The sequence below is a fragment of the Labeo rohita genome, chromosome 2, assembly GCF_022985175.1.
Source record: "Labeo rohita strain BAU-BD-2019 chromosome 2, IGBB_LRoh.1.0, whole genome shotgun sequence".
Taxonomy (NCBI): Eukaryota; Metazoa; Chordata; class Actinopteri; order Cypriniformes; family Cyprinidae; genus Labeo; species Labeo rohita.
Genome location: NC_066870.1, coordinates 6,684,193 through 6,702,662, shown reverse-complemented (window position 1 = coordinate 6,702,662; position 18,470 = coordinate 6,684,193). Strand labels below are relative to the sequence as shown.

General features: G+C 37.6%; 1 protein-coding gene across 1 annotated transcript; it reads right to left on the bottom strand.

Annotated features, from left to right (window-relative positions):
* Nucleotides 1-13,561: 13,561 nt before the first annotated feature.
* On the bottom strand, nt 13,562-14,897 carry rgs5b (regulator of G protein signaling 5b). Its single transcript, XM_051132468.1, has 4 exons — nt 14,797-14,897; nt 14,497-14,636; nt 14,236-14,402; nt 13,562-14,137 (listed from the first exon to the last, which is right to left on the bottom strand). Exons 1-4 carry the CDS (start codon nt 14,838-14,840, stop codon nt 13,964-13,966), a joined length of 525 nt encoding a protein of 174 aa, XP_050988425.1. The 5' UTR covers nt 14,841-14,897; the 3' UTR covers nt 13,562-13,963.
* Between the last annotated feature and the right edge of the window lie 3,573 nt (nt 14,898-18,470).

Below are 18,470 nucleotides of genomic sequence, written 5' to 3'. Positions count from 1 at the left end.
CGGACTTTTAGAAATGCTTATGAAGTGCTGACATCTTGTGGTTGAAAAGGTAAACGCGCCTGATGAGTGCATTCACCCCTAATAGTGTTGCATGGTAAGGATAATCATTGCACACTCCTACAAATAATTTGAAGCCGTGACTTAAAGTAAGGATTTAAAAATATTACTTATATACAAACTGACAGACTAATACAAAGACTGTATCTAAAGGGGCTTTAACCAAACCCAATGCAAGTTAGTACTATATACATTCACTAAATGGGATAGACTAGAATTTATCTGAACAAAATGTATTGTTGTGTCAAATGTTCCCACAATGATAGTTATATAAGCAATTTTTGACAACATACGTAATTTTACACATATTAAACCAATACAAATATTTGCTTACCAAATTTGTAGACTGAGAACACACAAACTGACGAAAAGATGGCTGACAAACGTCTGCAACCGTCTTTGCAAGAGTTGCAAGTTGCGATAAGTGATGTTGACAACGTGAATTACTGAATTGATTTAACAATTATTTTTTTAAGTTGAGGGGGCAAATACTCTAGTTCAGACAAGTTACAAACTAGCTGAGATGGTGAAAACTGAATGAACTAATTCAGAAACTGCAAGTTGTGTCATCTTAAAGGGGTCATCGGATGCCCATTTTCCACAAGCTGATATGATACTTTAGGGTCTTAATGAAAACTCTATAATATACTTTAGTTAAAAAATTCTTAATGGTTGTGTAAAACAACACCCTTTTTACCTTGCCAAAATCAGCTCTGCAAAAATCATCTCATTCTGGTCGAGGCTGCTTTAAATGCAAATGAGCTCTGGTCGCCCCGCCCCTCTCTTCTCTCTGTGGAGTGACTAGCTGCTCGGAGAGATTGTTTACTTTAGGCGTATTTAGCCGCTAAACTTGCTAACTAGCACATTATTAGGAAAGGCAATCTCAAAAATTCATAAAAACCCCTTATACTCACTTCTGCTGTAAGTGAAGCTGGATCTTTAATGATTCGCGCGAACATAGACGGATATATGTAGATCGGGAGGTGCATTCCCTTCACAAACAAAGTAATCTACTGCATCAGGAGTAAATGACGACCACTATGTTCATTATTACATCCAGCAACACAACACCTCAATCGCTCAATCGGAGATATACTTCTCTAACATCCCTGCTCCGGCATCGAAACAATGGAGGTCGGACTGTTACAGCTGATCTGAGGTAAGACGCTCATGTCAGTTTATTTTTTACTAACCACCAGATCGTGCTGTTCCCCTTCAGTCGTTTACTACGACATTACATATGGGAACTCGCCTGAGAGTCCAATCATCTCTGAGCCTTATTCAAAAGGCCAATGAACATTGGCGAGTGGTATTTGCATTTTGCATGCAACCACTCATTTAGATTTTCGCTTCGGAGCCTTTCGTCCGAGCCCTCTAAGAAAAAAAAAAAAATAAATAAAAGAGTTCCTGAGAAGGAGTTACCTTCTCAGGTACACAGGGACCTGGTGCTCCGGCACCTCAGCCATCTGGGCCTTCAGGTCAACCGAGAGAAGAGCAAACTCTCCCCAGTGCAGAGGATCTCTTTTCTCGGTGTGGAGCTGGACTCGATCAACATGACAGCCCGCCTCACCAACGAGTGCGTGCAGTCAGTGCTGAAGTGTCTGGAATCATTCAGACACAAGACAGCGGTTCCTCTCAAAACATTTCAGAGGCTCCTGGGGCATATGGCAGCTGCAGCCGCGGTGACACCACTGGGCTTGCTTCATATGAGACCGCTTCAGTGCTGGTTACACGATCGAGTCCCGAGATGGGCATGGCACCGTGGCACTCCGGATTGGCATTTCCCTGCAGTGTCGCCGCCTGTTCAGCCCGTGGTCAGACCCGGCCTTTCTTCCTTTCTTTCTTCAGTCTCCAGGCATTTTGTGGTTTACACGGATGCCTCCTCCACGGGTTGGGGTGCTGTATGCAACGGGCAAGCAGCCTCGGGCTCCTGGACAGGACCTCAACTGGAATGGCATATCAATTGCCTAGAGTTGTTGGCTGTGCTTCTTGCGCTCCGTCGCTTCCGACTGATGCTGCGCCACAAGCACGTGCTTGTTCGCACTGACAGCACTGCGACTGTAGCCTATATTAACCACCAAGGTGGTCTTTGCTCCCTTCGCATGTCACAACTCGCCCGCCATCTGCTCCTGTGGAGTCAGACGTGGCTGACATCCTCCCACTGCCAGCTGTTTTACTCCCTCAGCGAGGCTCCCCTCGGCAGGGATGCAGTGGCACACAGCTGGCCTCCGGGGCCCAAGTACGCCTTTCCCCCAGTGAGCCTCCTTGTACAGACACTGTGCAAGATCAGGGAGGACGAGGAGCAGGTTCTGCTGGTTGCGCCATACTGGCCCACCCGGACCTGGTTTCCAGACCTCGTTTCCCTCGTGGCAGCCCCTCCCTCAAAGATCCCCTTGAGGAGAGACCTTCTTTCTCAGGGGATGGGCACAATTTGGCACCCGCGCCCCGACCTATGGAACCTGCACGTCTGGCTCCTGGATGGGACGCGTCAGACCTCTCCGGCCTTTCTCAGGCCGTGATAGATACTCAGATCACTCAGTCTAGAGCTCCCTCTACAAGGCAGGCCTATGCACTGAGGTGGGGTCTGTTCGTTGACTGGTGCTCCTCTCGCGGAGAGGACCCACAGAGATGTCCGACTGCAGTAGTGCTTTCCTTCCTGCAGGAGAAGTTGGAGTGCAGGCTGTCCCCTTCGACTCTCAAAGTGTACGTTGCTGCCATCGCAGCGTATCACTATGCAGTGGATGGAGCATCCCTTGGTAAGCACCAACTGATCGTGAGGTTCCTTAGAGGTGCGATAAGGGTTAATCCCCCCAGACCGCACCTCGTACCCTCTTGGGATCTCTCCATCACCCTCCAGGGTCTACGGGAGGCCCCATTCGAGCCACTCGCGTCAGTAGAGCTAAAACATCTGTCACTTAAGACAGCGCTCCTGACCGCGCTGGCCTCCATCAATAGGGTAGGGGACCTACAAGCCTTCTCTGTCAACGAAACGTGCCTGGAATTCGGGCCCGGCGATTCTCACGTTATCCTGAGACCCCGGCCTGGGTATGTGCCCAAGGTTCCCACCACGCCTTACCGCGATCAGGTGGTGAACCTGCAAGCTCTGCCCCTGGAGGAGGCAGACCCGGCCTCTGCGCTGCTGTGTCCAGTTCGTGCCCTGCGTATATACGTGGACCGCACTCGGCACTTCAGACCCACCGAGCAGCTCTTTGTCTGCTTTGGAGGTCAGCAGAAAGGGAATGCTGTCTCCAAACAGAGGTTGGCCCATTGGGTGGTAGATGCCATCTCCCTGTCATACCAAAACCAGGGAGAGCCATGCCCCTTAGGTGTTCATGCCCACTCCACAAGGAGTGTTGCCTCATCCTATGCGTTGGCTCATGGCGCCTCACTAGCAGATATCTTGAGAGCTGCGGGCTGGGCGACACCTAATACCTTCGCTAGGTTCTACAACCTTCGCATTGAGGCCGTGTCCTCCCGTGTCTTAACATAGACATCAGGTAAGCGGGAGTCTGGCTGGTGTCGGCTTGCTGCGCCACTCCTACGGGATCCGTGCGCTATATCCCTCAGTTGTTCCCACCGGTGAACCTTGGGTCCTCCATACCCTGCAGTCAGGCCTAGCTCACCCCTGGGGCTCCGACCCCGAGTTCCCTTCTCGAGCGACACCTTGCCTCCTCGGATCCGGACTCGGAGGTCGATAACACCAGCGCGCGGGAACCAGGGAAGAAGGTAAGCGCTGCCCAGTGCAGTCAGACTTTTCTCCAGGACGTTCTTCCTTCTGGGATCAGTCCCCTTCCCCTTCCCCCCCCCCCAGGCTGCCCCACCGCGGTCACGTCGGTCAACGCTCCCTTGATTCCCCTGGCGACCAGGCTGGGTCGGCACAGTAGTGCCTGACTGTGCTCCGGCTGGGTCTCCTTCACCCAGCAGGTTGTGGCAACATGTCTCAGTATTCTTCCAAGGTCAGCTAGAAGGCCGCTGTTTCCCTCATATATCTCTAGAAGCTATAGATATATTGAATTACTTTCATTAGACGTTACATCCCCTTCCACGACCCTACGTCGTGCTGACGCCGGGCTGCAGCTCGGCTCCTCAGCGAAAACCTGAATGAGTGGTTGCATGCCACCATCTTATATACCCGTATGTACGGGGGAGTGGCTCGGCATGCAAATACCACTCGCCAATGTTCATTGGCCTTTTGAATAAGGCTCAGAGATGATTGGACTCTCAGGCGAGTTCCCATATGTAACGTCTCTGTTCCCTCCTTCAGGGAACGAGGGTTACGTACGTAACCTAGACGTTTTCGACACTCTTAAAGCTTTGAATCTTTTCCCGAAACAGTCGGAGGAAAGTCTTGGTGCTTCAAGAGGCGTCATTTGCCTGTCACTCCTGTCAACTGTTGAATGAATGAGTGTCATGTCCTGCTTGTTTGCTTTGAACCGGAAGATGCTCCCACTTTTGACGCAAGGCCTCATGGGGCGTAGGAAACTTGCGGATAGTGGGGACACTTTTTCGGTCTCCGTGAAGAAAAGAGCTTATAAATCATACTAAATGAAGTTTTTATTTGTAAGATCTAAAAATGCATAAAGCTTTCTGTGAGGGGTAGGTTTAGAGGTAGAGTTAGGGAAAGAGGATATAAATACAGTTTGTACAGTATAAAATCGTAATGTCTATATGGGAAGTCCCCGTAACACATGAAAACCAGTGTGTGTGTGTGCGTGTACATATCTGCAAATAGTGGTGGAGATTTTTCAGTGACTCCTTCTGCCGGTTACATTATTACGCCAGTGGGTGGTGACAACTGTGCCATGGGTCATTCTTCATTTGTGGTGGCAATTAATGTCCCTCTACAACAGTTGAAAAAACTTTAAATTCCAATAAATCATAAAATGTTTGTTCAATTAGCATTTGAATGTTCTGTCACCTAATGAGACGAACACCTAGTCTGCCTCACTGATGATGCTTTTGATATTCCTGGCATCATCATCAAGACTTTCTCCATTTATAGAGACAGGTATGACCTTAATGTTCTTTTTATGTTCTTCTGGCTCGTGGGCCTACCTCTCAAGGTGTTAAGAGACTTGCGTCATCCTCCCCAACTTGATTGTGATGTGACTATAAATAAGTGCACACAATAACACAGCAGACGTGTGGACTGCTTGACACACTATGTTTTCACAGTACAGAAACAGGTGAGGAGATTCTGTCTCAGAACACACTGTACCTACTGAGTTTTTTCTTTTTTTTAATCTTATTACTTTAGGGGACTGTGAGACTTCTTGTTCCGCAGTTCATCTTTTGTCAATTTGACCTCAAATCAGTGTAACAGCCCCCTTTGGAGATGAAGAAAGATAAAAGAGGGAGAAGTGAGAACACAGGACAGACACAATGTGAAGGATGAATGTGAATGTTCCCTTAGAAAAATGTTAGCTTGATAACAGCAGGATGCTAAATGAAGTTAAATAGAGGCAATCAGTTGTAATTGTTGCATTTTCAGTAATGCTAAAGTGTTCATCATGCATTAGAGGCTTAAACTGAGAGAACATTTACTTGTTATTGAGAAATGAGTCCAATGAACCAAACCGAATTTGCTTGTACATTTCACACTTAGTTAAATGAAATGTATTATTATTTCAAGCACATTGTGAAATTTTCAAAGATTATAAGTATTTTATTGTACACTGTTAAAAAACTAAATGCAATGAATTGCAGAATTCAAAATACAAGTAAAACATCTGTAAAAATACAGAAAATTATTTCACATTAATACAGTACATTGTGCCATTTTTAACAGTGTAAAACATAATATTCTTTGTTTTATTTACAACTTCTATTTTTTTTACAGTGTAGTTAATAAAATGCATTAAATATTGCCAAGAAGATTTTTATTTATTTAGAAATAAATTATTTAGAAAATGTATTTAGAATTTATTTTTAATATTTTGTTGTTGCCAACAGTACAGTACATTAACATTTTTAACAGTGTAAAGCATACTTCAATAATCTGTGTTTTACAGGGTGGTTAATAAAATACAATAAATATTACCAATGAGATTTTTTTTTTTTTTATTTAGAAATAATTTATTAAAATAATTATTTATTTGGAAAAAAACATTTATTTAAAATAATATATTATTTAGAAAATATATTTAGAATTAATTTTTATTGTTGCCCTTACAAAATCAGTTTTTTATTTATATTAATATTTCAGATATGTATATTAATATTTCATTGATGTTAAGAGTACATTGTGCCAGTTTTTTTACAGTGTAAAACATACTCCAATAATCTTTGTTTTACAGTGTAGTTAATAAATACAATAAATATTACCAGAGATTTTTATTTATTTAAAAATAAATCTTTTTTTATTTATTTAGAAAATAATTATATTTATTTAAAATAACAAATTATGTAGAAAAAATAATACATGTAATTTAATTCATTTTATTAATTCAATAATTCATTTATTGAATTTAATTTATTTAGATTTTATTTTTATATTTTGTTGTTATCAGTTATTTTATTGATATTAATATTTCATATATATAATATATTTATATTAACAGTACATTGTGCCAGTTGTTTACAATGTAAAACATACTCCAATAATCTGTTTTATTTACAACTTCAAAAAATATTTTTTTAGTGTAGTTAATAAAATACAATAAATATTACAATGATATTTTTATTTATTTAGAAATAAATAATTTATTAAAATAATGATTTATTTAGAAAAATAATTATTTATGTAAAATAATGAATTATTTCAAAATGTATTTAGATTTTTTATATTTTGTTGTTGTCCTTACAAAATCATTTTTATTAATGTTTCATTTTATTAATATTAAAATAATTATTCATTTAGAAAAATAATTATTTATTTATTTAAAATAACAAATTATTTAGAAAAAATAATGTTTTGTAATATTTCAGATATATATTTATATAGATCTATATAGATTTATATTAGATCTCTGAAATATTATATTAAAATTTCATTTATATTAACAGTACATTGTGCCATTTTTTAAATGTGCCAAGTTTAAAACATACTCCAGTGTAAAACATTTTAATGAATTAGAAATACATTTATTAAAATAATTATTTGTTTAGAAAAAGATTGATTTATTTAAATATGATTCATATTTAAATATAATGAAAATAATATTTAAATAATAATGAACTATTTAGAAAATAAAAAAAAAAAAATAAAAAAAAAAATATATATATATATATATATATTAATTTTGTATTAATATTAGAATTAAAAAAAAAAAAACAAACAAAAAAAAACATAAAACCCCCTAAGCCCCTTTGGCAGAACCTGATTTTACCAAGTATGACATGTTCCTGGATCAACATCTGTGTTGACCCTGGAACAACATTGTGGTTTGAAAAAACAGTTTATAGTTTTTGTGAAGTTTAGGCTTACAATCAGTGTTTGGTGCTTGTACATCAGTGTTATTCATCTATCATTTCCTCTGATGTTAGGGATTACTCATGGGTAAGGTTAGGTTTAGGTGTAGGGATGTGGTCAAGTTTAAATTTTTAGATTAAAATGTTGTTCCAGGGTCAACAAAATATGTTGACCCAGAAACACATCTAACTCAGCTAAATCAGGACGTGCAAGCCCATTGTGTTTATATTCAAACAAGCAATTTCTGAGGGTAAAGTGATGGATTAAATGTAAACAGTAGTTAAAACCTCATTCCTTCCTGCCCGACAGATTTATGAGGACTTCCTCATCACCAACTCATGCGTTCAGGAATAGAGGCTTCAAATGATCCACAGTCATGCAGAACAATAGAGGCGGAAAACACTGGTCATTTCTCTGAAATCTGTCCTTTCCACATATACCGATCCTCTATTGTGTCTGCATGCTCCAGTGTGACTTCACCATACATAGCCCTGAGTTATGAATAACTTATGCGGGAAGGTGGGTGTATGTCACCTTAAACAGCAGTAGTGACTAAACGTGGCAGTATTTACTGCAAATAACTGTGGCATGGCAGTGTGCTGATATTGTTGTTTATTTCATCAACACTTACTATAATCATACTGCCAAAATAGAAAGTGCACCACATTCTCAGACATCTTTAAAAGAAGGAAATGTCTTCTTACTGTAAGAGAGAGGCCTGAATCTATTTAGCACTGCAGTGTGAGCTCACGGTCTAGCAATTCACAGGCCTCCACAGGCATGCCTTTCCCTTTACAGGACTTATATGGTCACATTAATTTATATATATATATACATATATATATATATTTATAAATATATTTAATAAAATTAAGAAAAAAGTTGTAGATGAATACACTGCCAGTCAAAAGTTTTTGAACAGTATTTTTTTTTTTTAATCAGAGTATCTTCTGCTCACCAAGCCTGCATTTATTTGATCCAAATTACGGCAAAACTGTACAATTTTTAAATATTTTAAAATGTAATTTATTTATGTGATTTTAAAGCTGAATTTTTAGCATCATTACTCCAGTCACATGATCCTTCAGAAATCATTATAATATTCTGATTTGCTGCTCAAAAACATTTATTATTATTATTATGTTGAAAACAGCTGAGTAGAATTTTTCATATTACTTTGATGAGAAGAAAGTTCAGAAGAGCAGCATTTATCTGAAATAGAAATCTTTTGTAACATTATATATGTCTTTATCATCACTTTTGATCAACTTAAAGCATCCTTGCTAAATAAAAGTATTAATATCTATAATTGCTGTTTCTTATAGTTTACGTGCAATAACAAGGGGGTCTGTAATACATTGAAATCCATTAACTTTGCCATTCATCTCAATGGCAGTTGCTTGGCTGGCACAGGACCCCTCTGGATCCGCCATTTATTCTCATTAGAGGAATTTCCCTGGGGCGTGACATGAGGCAACAGACACATAAAATGTAAATCCACAAAGAAAAAAACAAAAACAAAAACAAACTAATATAATATAATACTGTTTTAATACAATACGCATAATTTCACATACTTTTTGAAGTTATTTTTGTCAGAATACACAACTTTTGAAAGGTGTTCAATGAAGAAAGATCCTTTTTAGATGTAGATAGTGTAGTTACAGCATCTACCAATAGGGGTAGACATAATATTCTAAGACCCTCAATGCAATATTAGGTTAACTCTTTCTTTCTTTTTCTTTCTTTCTATCTTCCTACAAAGGATCAATTAATGTTTGAGATGTAATGGTGTGGTAATGGGGCATTGTGCTCAGTTGTTGAAGAGGAGTTATAACACAGTTATTACAGATTTGATGTCTTTTATATTTTTAATGTAACAATGGAATTGTTGAAACAAGTGTATTATTGAAGTATGTAATAAAAGGCATTTTAAAAAAAAATCTCTCTTTCTTTCACTCTCTATCTCACACACACAGTTCTGATAATAAAAAATTAGGCTATAGGCCTTCAAACTGTAAAGATGAGAAATTAACACAGGCAAAAACACAGTTTCTTTTCATATACATCGGTCAGTTTTGAGATTTTTGGCTGTTTGGCTTTTCATGAAGTGTTGTTTTAAACTAATGGAAAGAAAACATCCTAAAATACATCATTTTATTCCTTAAAACATTGTGGGTTTTTTTTTGTCTCATTTGCATATTTAAACATAACATTTCAGAAAACTTGTCATACAAAAAATGTTTTTAACATTAATTCTTAATGTTAAATGTTAATGTTGAGCTGGTTATTAGCTGGTTTAAAACAGCTCATGACCAACTAAGGACCAGCTTAAACCAGCTCAAACCAGCTACCATACTTCAAAACATGATGTCTTTCTCAACCTTTTTGCCCCCTCTATAAGGAAATATTCCAGGGCCTCCATACAAGAATATTTGACATCAGAATTGATCCAAAACAGCTTTTGCCCTTGCAGTAAATTCCCATTCATGGCAAACATATGAGAGTGGAATAACATATCTAAAATCTAAGCAAGAGAATGGGGTACTGTTTTGACAAAAGGGGCTGAATAAAGCTGTTAAAGATAGGTAAAGATGTATAGAATTAAAGTGGTTCCCCTACACTGTCAGAAATGAAAAGGTACAGTTCTGTCACTGGGGTGGTACCCTAGTGTACAAAAGTGAAAAGGTACATGTTTGTACCTCACCTACCCCTAAACAGTACATATTAGTACCTTAAAGGTACATGTAAGTACTTTGAAAGTACATAATTGTACCTTTTCACTTTTGTACCTTAAGAGCCAATGAAAGTGACAGTAAAAGTGAAAAGTGATGTGTCATTTGACTAAGTATGGTGTCCAATACTCAGAATTAGTGCTCTGCATTTAGCCCATCCGAGTGCGTGCACACACACACACACACACACACACACACACACTGTGAACAGCTTTTTTTCCCCCCTGCGGCACCAAAGGAGCAGTTGGGGCTTTGGTAGTCTCACATATATACATATTAGGGGTGTAACGATACATGTATTCGTACCGAACCATCACGGTACGGACATCTTGGTTCGGTGCATGAGGCCTTACAATGAATACAGGCAATTCACCCTCAATCCATAAGGGGGTGCCCGCAGTAATGCAACTCTGATAACCGCCGGCAGCATAACAGCGAATGCCAGGAGTTGCACATTTGAAAACAAAGCCCACTAGACAGTGACCATGTGCTGATTCTGAACGTGTCTCTCACTGACAGAGGACTATAAAATTACTTTAAAGGCTTGCGCACCGAACTGTTTGCGAAATGGAGCTTTGTGCTCTTGTATCCTACCTCTCCCATTCGGCACAAACCTAAATATTCCATAATATTTCCATATTTGAGATGCATGCAAATTCTAAACTATTATTTATTATGTAGATTATAGACTTTTCACTTCAGTTGCGTTCTAAGGGTGACACAGTTTGGCAGGAACGCTGATGTTTTGTTCACTGTTTATTTTGATAAAGTAGAAAAGCCTGGAACTGATATGTGTTGTGTTTGTGTGCGCCGGGGCTATTTCTTCAACTTTCCTCATACCAGCAAAATCAACTTAAAAAAAAAATTAGAATGTCGCTTTCTGCCATTTGAGTTTCCTTTCTGTCACAAAACTGAACTGAAACTCAGCAAATATAGGCTACGTTACGTGTCGCACCATTTTCCCCTCTTGTCTATCAGTTAACTAAATTAAATATATTTCAAGTATTTATTCTTTGTATGTATATATGTACTGCAGATTTTATAGTCTATATATGACATTAATTTGAAAAAAATGTAATTTGTACTACTGTCTGTTTAAAATAAATGAAAAGAAACCTAGCATAATAGATTTTTTTTTCTGTTGTACTGAAATCATATCGAACCGTGACCTTCGAACCGAGGTACTTACCGAACCGTGACATCTGTGTACCGTTACATCCCTAATATATATATATATATAACATTATAATTTGATATAATATTAAGTATTTTCACATGTAGGTGGAAAAAAATAGTTATTTGTACTACAGTCTGTTCAAAATAAATGAAAAGAAACTTAGCATAGTAGAATTGTTGTTTGTTTCCTGTCGTAGCCTACCAAAATCATATCAAACCGTGACATCTGTGTACTGTTACATCCCTACTATATATATATATATATATATATATCACATATAGACTAACGTCAGACGATCTGGGAACGTTGGCCACTTTGAATGCCCAAGGCCCGCACAGGAGGCCATATAACGGACAGGTACAGCAACCAATCACGTTTCAGTTTGTGCCATGTCATGTTTAGGGGAGTGGAAATGTCGCCACAATAACTGACCAGTGTGTAAAACACTCAGACACATCTTAAAGATTCTATGCCGCAAGCGTTACATTTTTCAAATACTTTTGAAAATCCTGCGTTTAGTTAATCATAATAAGCGCTCGTTGTCACAGTTGTAAACACAACAGCCTTTCGTGAGGGCGTTTGACACAACAGCATTTTTGTTTCCAGGCGGAATGTTTAAGAACGCGACACGCACGTCTACTGGAAATCCTGTATAATCGAACCAATTTAATTATGACTTTGAAACTCCTGAAGTGTTTCCAGCTAAGTTTGCCTTATGCATCAGACGTTTAGCCAACGTTCCGTGGGCGTGATATCTGAGGCTAAGACTAAGCTTTGAGTGCCTAAGACTAAGAGGCTAAGCTTTGGTGCCTTGCTCAAGGGTCTTACCTCAATAATGGTATTGAGGGTGGAAAAGAGTGCTGTACATTCACTGCCCCCACCTACACTCTTAAAAATAAAGGTTCCAAAAGGGTGTTTTTGCAGTGATGCAATAGAAGAAAGATTTTTGGTTCCCCAAAGAACCTTTCAGTGAACAGTCCCTAAAAAAAACATTTTGAAGAACATTTAAAAAATCTAAAGAACCTTTTTTGACTATAAAAAACCTTTTGAAAGGTTTCATGGAATTTCAAGGTTCTTCATAGAACCATTGATACCATTAAAGAACCTTTATCTTTAAGAGTGTATAATCTGAACGCACAACCTTAGAATTACAAGTCTGACTCTCCAACCATAGGCCACGACTGCCCCAAACCAATTTCAGTGCTATTTAGCACCAATTCTTTTAGAGTGTAGAGAATAAAAAGCTGTCTTCAAAACTGTTTTTTTTTTTTTAAAAAAGCCTAACATGATGGTACATTTCTATAAGCCTGCTCTACGACTGTTTAGTCTGTTCTACAAGCAATATCGAGCCAGTTTTCCCTGTTCAAATGTTAATGGTGAGAATGATTGCAGACAGCGTAGTGTTCACACAGTTTTAAAGGGCAGCATCGGGGAGTTCAGAGCAGGTGAGTCAGAGTGGGCCGCTGTCGCCCAGTGCCATCACTGCAGAAGATAAACAGGCTCCTGCAGAGGAGTGGAGTGGGTGAGATGAGTGGACCACGCTGTCGCCATGGAGACCTGCTTCATCACCACAGAGCTTTCCTGGAAAAAAAAAATCACATCTGTTTGGCTCTATATTCTGGAAAAATGGAATGATTCTGTTGGTAGCGGCTAATTATGCATGCGTATGTGAATAGAGTAGATTTCTAGTCTTTTATGAGGCTCACCGAGAAAGGTGGCAGGCTTTGTGTGCTGGAGGTGACTAAGAGCCTCTATTAACCCATGTGAGTGGGATGTGTGGGAAGATGAAGGGCAGAGGGGGGTGTCTCTTACGTATTATGACATTAAAACATCCGTTTCCTCTCACTGCACATAAAATAAAAAATGTATTAAAACTACAGCTAAAATTAAAATGCAATCTGAAATAAAATAAATGAAAATAAAATAAACTGTAATAAAAATAAAAATAAAATAAAATCCTAAAAGAAAAGCAAAATAATAATAACCCATGTGAGTCGGTTGTGGAAATGCAATTATTATGACATTAAAACAGCTTTTTTCCTTTTAGCTGCATATTCATACATAATAAAATAAAATAGAATAAAATAAAATCTCACATATTCTAAAACTCTATATTCAATAATTTTGCTGATAATGATTATGTACCCAAAAAGATGCATTGCCAAAGACAAATCTTTGAAGTAAAAAAATGTATTCTTTTTATTTTTCACTCAAAAATTCAATAAATAACACACAATTGTTCATCAAATATAAATACAAATATAAATATAAATACTATTTTCAATATAACTTTTCAATAAATACTCATAGGCAATACAAAATACACACTTTACATAATTGTGCAAAAGTCATTCCACTTTCACAGTTATTGTCCAGTGCTACAATCTTGATCTCTGTGCGCTCCACTGCTGTGTTCATAGAATCAATGCTCTCGAATGCCCGAGGCTTTCCAGTCTGGCTTTTGAGTCCGAGTGACCAGTCTTCCCGAACCTCATGAAATCGGCTCAGATCATTCGGCGACCATCACGTCACATAAATGCCATGTTTATCAGGGATGCATTCCTCCACTGCTGTCTTGGTAGTTTAACCCACATGCTGTGCGATGAATTCCTGGTAGACTGTTGACTTGAGGAAACGAGGGTAGCAGTCTTTCTCCATGAGGGTGTAAATTTTACTCTGGGCAAGGCTGAAGCAGGACAGCGTGGGCTGCTCCATATTCTTTAAGGTGATGCTTCTAGTTTCATGATCGAGATTAACCTGTAAACACGCAGAGGAATGATTTGCCATTAGACTATTTCCGTGAAACATTGAAAAGAGTGAGTTTTTTGTGCTGTTAATATTCTAGGAAAATGTACCTCTCTTGGTGCGTCAGAGCAGATGAACTCCTCATAGATTTTCCTGGCCTTGACGCGCAGCTTGGAGGAGCTCTTTGTGTTCCGGTAGTCCTCACAGGCCAAATAGAAAGCAATATTTTCTTCACTGTACTCCGATGACAGGAACGATGTGAAAGCGCACAGTCCATCTATGAAGAAACATAACAACAAATTAGATGACCCTGATATATTTTCTTCTACACCTTGAGAATGATGTGCTTTTATATCACCATTTTAACTTACCTTTGTGAGCCAGGAGTTCATGGAAAGACCATTTTTGTCTGTCCTCCAGTGTTAGTTTGTCAGCTTTTTGTGAGTGGCCCATAATGTTAAGCTCTTGCTTTAGGAGAAAACTTCCAAAGCGAGCCTTGAGCTCCTTTGCTCTATGAGGAACAAAAGTATTCATCATTTCATTGTGGGAAAGTACTTAAAAATGTTTCTGTTATAACAGTATATATCACTTAATTTAGGCATAAGCTAGTTTAAAACAAAGTTTAAAAAAGTGGCATCTGTTTTTTTTTAAATAGTAAATATGAAACATACCTTTCCAGGCAGGTGATTGGCAGATGCTCTAGTGATCGGCACATGTTAATAGGTCCAGAGGTTTCTTGCTATGGATGCCTAATAGTTTTGTTGTCTCAGACTTTTTATTCTGTCTAAATGTCAGCAGAGCTGGGCTATTTATACAGTTTTACCCTCCATGACATCACTTGGCTCAGCCAATGAAACGCAGGCTGTGAAGGGAGGGGGAGTTTCTGCCCCTCAAGCAGCCTTTTGTCTCCAGTGAATCATTTCCCGTAGAAGGCAATGCCTTAAGATCACTTTTTCCTCCCTTGTGTCTCCTAAAATCATCTCCATTTTGTGCATAAAACACTGGAAATTTATGCAATGCCAAAACTTGAATTTTCCTTTTTGGGTGAACCATTTAAGCGTTTGATTTGATACAGAAAAACTGTAACTGTGAATACAAAGATATTATAGTGATGCAAAAACATTAGATAAATGCTGCCTACACGTCATTATAAAAACCTTTACAGTAGGCTACTGCTTTTACATGGAAATATATTGCAACCGCATGCGTGCGCAAACAGGGGCCATTTGATGCATATAGGAAGTCTCGGTCGGAGGCTTTTGTGCAGACAGGAGGAAGCCCACCCACGTGCCTTGAAAAGCCCTTCTGAAGCCACTGACTCACACTGTGTGAAGCTGTCTGGTATTCGAGCGGAGGGTCTTGAAAGCATTGTCGTACAAACAGGAAATAAAGACGGAGGGTATGTGGGTGAAGTCAGGGTGAAGAGTAATCTGTTCAGGTGAAATTCTAATTGTGATTTCCTTTGTTCCAAATGATTTTGCATCACAGATGTAACCTCGTGTGTTTTTTTATGCTTTCTTGAGTTTGCGTAAGTAAAATATTTATCTTGCTGCGAAAAGATGCTTCTGTATTTCTTTTGATAAGCAATGAATGTTATCCCAGAAGAAATGCTATTGCCTTGAGGTTGTTTTTCTTTTATGGGCCACATTGTAAATAAAAAAGAGTCAGAAAACTTAAAAAGAAAATGCTGTTTGAATTTGAATTCACATCAAAAATATTATTTATCTGACTGCTTTAGGTTACAACATAAAAGCTATTTTCAAGTTTCATATATGAATATGAATATATGAATATGAATATAATTGTAGATTAAAGTCTTTTTCGATGAAAATTTTAAAGTGAGAATTTTAGTATTCACATTAAGATCTTAAACAAACAGCTGAAGTCAAAAGTTTACATACACCTTGCAGAATCTGCAAAATGTTAATTATTTTACCAAAATAAGAGGGATCATACAACTGCATGTTATTATTTTTTTTTATTTAGTATTGACTTGAATAAGATAATTCACATAAAAGCTGTTTACATATAATAGAAAATAATAGATTAATTTATAAAAATGACCCGGTTCAGAAGTTTACACTTGATTCTTAATACTGTGTTGTTACTTGAATGATCCACAGCTGTGTTTTTTGTTTAGTGATAGTTGTTCACGAGTCTCTTGTTTGTCCTGAACAGTTAAACTGCCTGCTGTTTTTCAAAAAAATCCTTCAACTCCCACAAATTCTTTGGTTTTTCAGCATTTTTGTGTATTTGAACCCTTTCCAACAATGACTGTATGATTTTGAGAAATATAAGAATCAAGTGTATGTAAACTTTTGAATAGGGTCATTTTTATAATTTCAAATATTATTTTGTCTTGTGGACTATATGGAAATGTGAATTTTCATTTTGTGCCGGCAATTATTAAAGAGATCTAATTTTCTTGAGAGAACCTGTAGCAATCACCGTTAGCAATAACATGTTTTGTTTGCTGGCTTTGGTATTGACTTCTCAGTGCCAGTGATTTGGTTCCAGCAACTGTGAACTTTATTACATTAATTTGGACAAATATGTTGTCCTCTGTTTACATGCTCAATCAGAGGTCAGTGTTTTTGGGGACAGAGTGTTACAGTGTGTGTCTCAGGCCAGCTGTGGCATGTCTTATTGAGACTCGTCCCTATCTGTCCACTGTCACTTTAGTCTGGATGTAAACATGTTTTCTGTGCTAGCGGATAAGCAGAAAATAATATACACCCTGCAAAATCATGATGATATTGTGAGAAAGAAGGAAATACAGAAAACAAGCTTTGTGTTTGTAATTGCCCTTATATGCATGATACAAATAGTCCTAATGAGTTTCTTGTGGACGTGCTTTTCAGCTTCAGAAAAAAAAAAATGTAATTGCAACTTTATTTGTTATTAATGCTTAGATACTTTGTATCTAATAATTGTGACTGTGCCATATTTGCAGCTTCTCATAAACGCACATTTGTTTGTTATAACTAAACCGGTGGCTTCATTACTTATAATTAATCTTTGTCACAACTGCTACTTTATATCTCACAATATGTGATATAATATTTTTTGCAATGCCACTTTAAATCGCAGAACTGCAACTTCATTTCTTGAAATTTAGATTTTATTTTTCATAATTGCAACTTTTTTTTTTATAATTGCAACTTTGTATCTCACAATATCAACATTTATTACAATTTGACTTTAAATCTCACAAATATTGTTACTATTTCTTCCAATGCAATTTTATATTTCACAACTGCAACTTTATTTCTCATAAATGCAACTGTGTATGCAGCTTGATTTCTCATAATCATGGCTTTATTTCTTACAAAATGCAACTTTATAACTTGTAATTGCATCCTTGTATCTTGTAATTGCAGCTTTATTTCTCACAATGTGCATTTATTTCTTATTTTACACTTTTATACAATTACCTTTTACAATTACTTTTTTATTTTTATTTTTTAAGTCTGGGGTGATTTTAGATAGCTTTTTTTTCTTTTTTTCCCGGGTGTTCTTGGCAGTTTACAGAAATATGTCATTTGTATTTAGTTTGACATATTCTTATTTAGCAGTTCCTGATTATCTGGATGTGATACACATAGCCAAGCTTTTTTGTGAATCACTGCCGCCAGAAAACTCACTGGAGCTTCCTGCTGTGTTAAACAATGGAAATAATTAACAAGGAATTGTGAACCACAATGCTGTTTCTGTTTAAACTCGTTGCTTCCATGGAAGTTGGCTTGTTCAGCTCAATGGAACAATTCTCTTGCACAATATATAATCACAATAAATGGATATGATGTGAGAATCACATCTTATTGGTTTTATGTTCCCCATTGGTTTTATGCTCCCCATTTCTAGGTTACAGGTTGTATAATCCTGGTTATGTTACTTTTTGAATATCTCATCAATTTTGAATGAGATCTCTGTTATATGAGCTGAAAAGGATGTGAGACATATGATGCCAAACCAATGGGGCCAAGATGTAAATAAAAAGCATTTGAAGTGCTTCTTTTGCACACCTATAATTGGGTCACATGAAGATCAATATGGAATAAAGAATCCTTGTGTCGTGATTTTTATGGAGCATATTTTGTCTTCATAAGCTTGGGTCTGATAACTATAAATAGACCAATTCCAAACCCTTTTCTAATCTAATCACACTATAATAAGAAGAATAAAAGTGTGTTGTATAATAGACACTTAGGTCAGCTCTGTATGACGGCAGGAAAATCGATTTCATTAAACTCAGTCAAATAATGTAGGCCAGAGATATTCATAAAGCACCTATTTCCTTCATTTTATACATAACTTTATTATTGCATTCATTTATCTGTTACAT

What these genes read in the sequence shown, in the direction of transcription:
- rgs5b (XM_051132468.1), bottom strand. Translation starts at nt 14,840, where the DNA reads ATGTGCCGATCACTAGAGCATCTGCCAATCACCTGCCTGGAAAG. An exon ending in TGAACTCCTGGCTCACAAAG is followed by an intron (nt 14,403 to 14,496) that starts GTAAGTTAAAAT and finishes GTTTCTTCATAG; the next exon opens with ATGGACTGTGCGCTTTCACA. An exon ending in GCTCTGACGCACCAAGAGAG is followed by an intron (nt 14,138 to 14,235) that starts GTACATTTTCCT and finishes GCGTGTTTACAG; the next exon opens with GTTAATCTCGATCATGAAAC.